Source organism: Orycteropus afer, unplaced genomic scaffold, assembly GCF_000298275.1.
Source record: "Orycteropus afer afer isolate SDZICR_OR568_19922 unplaced genomic scaffold, OryAfe1.0 scaffold00065, whole genome shotgun sequence".
Taxonomy (NCBI): Eukaryota; Metazoa; Chordata; class Mammalia; order Tubulidentata; family Orycteropodidae; genus Orycteropus; species Orycteropus afer.
Genome location: NW_006921652.1, coordinates 8,046,184 through 8,049,333, shown reverse-complemented (window position 1 = coordinate 8,049,333; position 3,150 = coordinate 8,046,184). Strand labels below are relative to the sequence as shown.

The 3,150-nt window shown below is 44.1% G+C and overlaps 1 protein-coding gene across 1 annotated transcript in view; it reads left to right on the top strand.

Annotated features, from left to right (window-relative positions):
* Positions 1–278: 278 nt before the first annotated feature.
* NFU1 (NFU1 iron-sulfur cluster scaffold) overlaps positions 279–3,150 on the top strand; it is a 57,144-nt gene continuing 54,272 nt past the window's right edge. Inside the window, exon 1 of the mRNA XM_042780846.1 lies at positions 279–343. Coding sequence (XP_042636780.1) covers positions 279–343 — 65 coding nt within the window. The remainder of the gene's footprint in view (positions 344–3,150) is intronic.

Below are 3,150 nucleotides of genomic sequence, written 5' to 3'. Positions count from 1 at the left end.
GCTGAGTCTTGCGTGCCTTATGGAGGGCGCATGCGCAAATCTCTATGCGTTCTCAGGGTAGCAGTAGGTAGGCGGCGGTCACAAACGGCGTGCCTCTGCCGCCCCGCCCGCAATTACCCTAGTGCGCCCAGCTCCTCCTCCGCAGCCCGGCGCTTGACTGGTAGGGTGTTCTTTCCCCGGGACGCGCTCCCTCTAGGCCGAAACGCGCCTGCGCGCGGGTCTTTAGGACTTGGGCATGGGACGAGCCTGGCTTCACGCTTGCGCACGCTTGGACTAAGATGGCGGCGGCGGCGGCCCGGCAGGCAGGGGTAGCAGTGGCCGCTGCCCCGGTGCTACGTAGGCGGTAGGTGACGAACTTGGCGTCTCCGCATAGAGATGCTACCGGGCTTAGCCAGCCGAGCGGTCGCTGTCTTGCCTCAAGAGGGAGGGGTTCCTCTTACCGAGATTTTGGGGTGAGCCGCGTTACTGCAGTTGTGGTGAGCGGCTATTGATGAGGCAGCTCGGTGCCTTCAGTTCCAGCCTGGTCCCAGACTCTGAGGTAGAGACTTCAGCTTCAGCTGTGGAGAAGCTGTCAGAGACTGCATGAGCCTCCACCTCCTTAATCCTTCCACCGTGTGCATTCCCTCCTATGTCTTTTAAACATAAAATTAGGATGTCGTACAGAGAAAGAGAATGCCTTGTCCCATTTCTTCATTCTCCCATCCACTTATCTAAGGTCACACAGCTAGTAAGTGATGGAACTCCGATGAGAATGCAGACCTTTGATTTCCTTTCCACCACTGCCCCTCACTGCGTTCCATTGTTCTTCTTTCCTTGCGCCGGCCCTTTCAGTTTGGCCTCCCAAGGGAAGGGCACTGAAAATTTATGTTGACGTTGGACCCTGATTTTGCTTCTTGGAACGGAGAGAGAGTGTAACTTCTGGGGTATTAATGCTAATGATGCTCTTGAAGTTTGAATGCATTTCCTTCAAAAGTTAAGACTACAGCAGGATTTTTTTTGTTAATCATTTCCTGTCGTTCTCTCATATTTTGAATAAATGTCATCCTCGTGATATACAGTTGTTGTTGTTGTTGTTATGTGCCGTGGAGTCGGACCGACTCATAGCGACCCCTCCTTGGATTTCCGAGGCAGTATCACTACGGAAGTAGATTGCCCCATTTGCCTTGGGATGAGTGGCTGGTGGGTTTGAACCGATAGCCTTCTGGTTAGAAGTCAGATGCCTTAGGCACTATACTACCAGACAGTAAGACCTGAGAAAGCTGGAACCTGTGTAAGATGGAAACTTATCAGAGAAGGAAAACGCAAATATTTTCCACTAATCGAGAGCCAATTAGAAAAGTGCTAAGACTGCACCCTGTGTAAGGTAGAAAACTTGAGAAAACCGGAAAAGTCTCGTGATGTTCAGGCTCTCACAGGTTTCTCTATTCCTGTGTGGGTATTTTAAACTTTAAGCCGGTTTCTGTCAGAATAGGCTTCTTATTTATCCATTCTACTGCTTAATTTCCTCTGATGGCATAGTGCCTAAGGGCATTTGACTGCTAACCAGAAGGCTGGTGGTTCAAACCCTCTAGCCACTCCTGGGAAGGAAGGTTGGGCAATCTATTTCTGTAGTGATACTGTCTCGGAAACCCAGAGAGGTCTCTGGGTTGGATCCATTTAGCTGGCAATGAGTTTGGTTTTTGGTTTTAGGCTGAAAGCACAAGAATGCTGGCCTTCTAGAGTGTTTCCAAATTCCAGAGTAGTCCTACAGGGAGACTTAGACAGTGAGTTATAAGTGTTTTCACCAAACCTTGAACTTCATTCATTCAATAAGTAATCATTTATTGAACACTTATTTGTGGCCTGGCACTGTTTTAAGCACTTCACATGGATTATCTGGATCCATCTTTGCCCCAGTCTTTATGAGGTAGCTGTGAATATTTGAGAGATGAGTAACTGAGGCAGTTGTGCTAGCTGCTGGGGACAGCAGTGAAGACAGTCCTCCTCTTGATGAGGTTGTAGTCTAGTAAAAAAAAACATTAGCAAATAATGGCAAAGTCATGATTGCTGTAATATTGTTATTTTTAGTTGCCCTAGAGTCAATCCCAATTTGTGGCAAGCCCATATCTGGAGGGCTTTCAAGGCTCTAACCTTTCAGAAGTAGATTGTCAATGCTTGTCTTCTAAAGCAACTCCGAGTGTCTTTGATCTGCTAGCCTTTTGGCTAATAGTCAAGTACTTAACTGCTTGTACCACCACTAAGGGATTTCATTACTGTAACAGTCATAATTTAAAGTGGTGGCAGACCTTAACATGATCAATTTTGTTTGGAGCAAGTGTCATAAGTAGTAGGGCTTCACAGATTTCTTTAGTACCTATTCAGTGTTGTTTCCACTTTGCCACAAATGCTTACTTTCTTGTTCTTCTGAATTCTTAGCAGTCCTTTAAGAAACTCTCTACAAGTTACATTCTCATAATGCCCCAATTGAAGTAGTGTTTTGTTTATAAATAGCATTTAAAGATTACTGAAGGTAGGAAAAATTGTTAAATAATTTATGTACCAGTGATCAGTGCTCACTCCTGCTTTATGACAAGTAGAATTCAAGTTTTATAAGAAATAATGGTGATGTAGTAGTCCCTGTTAGCCTCATGCATATTTTGGTAGAAAATAATGAGACAAATGTTAAAATAAAATATATATATGATCACTAAAGTGACTCCTGCTTAAAATTCTTCAGTGACTCCTATGAAATGACAATGGTAATGGATAGCAATAGCAAGGATTATGAGTCTGGCACAGGACCGGGCAGTGTTTCATGCTGTTGTACAGAGTTGGAGATAACTTGATGGCACCTAACAACAAAACAGTATTTTAAAGTAAATTGCATCACAGTTCTAAAATGTTGTGGTATTAAAGTCTCCTTTTATTTACTTATCCAATATTTGTTTTCCCTGCTCTCTTTGTTTTTAATTTTTCAAAGCCATTAAAAATAGCCAATCAGCATTTCTCTATCAACATGAGGAAACCGAAGGTACAATAAACAAAGTCAGTATGTTTCCTGTCAAAGTTACAGCAAAGTGAGTATTTCCAGTCAAAAAGTTTATATCATTAGCTTGTTGTGTTGTTGTTATGTGCCGTCAAGTAGGACCCAACTCATAGTGACCCCTCCTT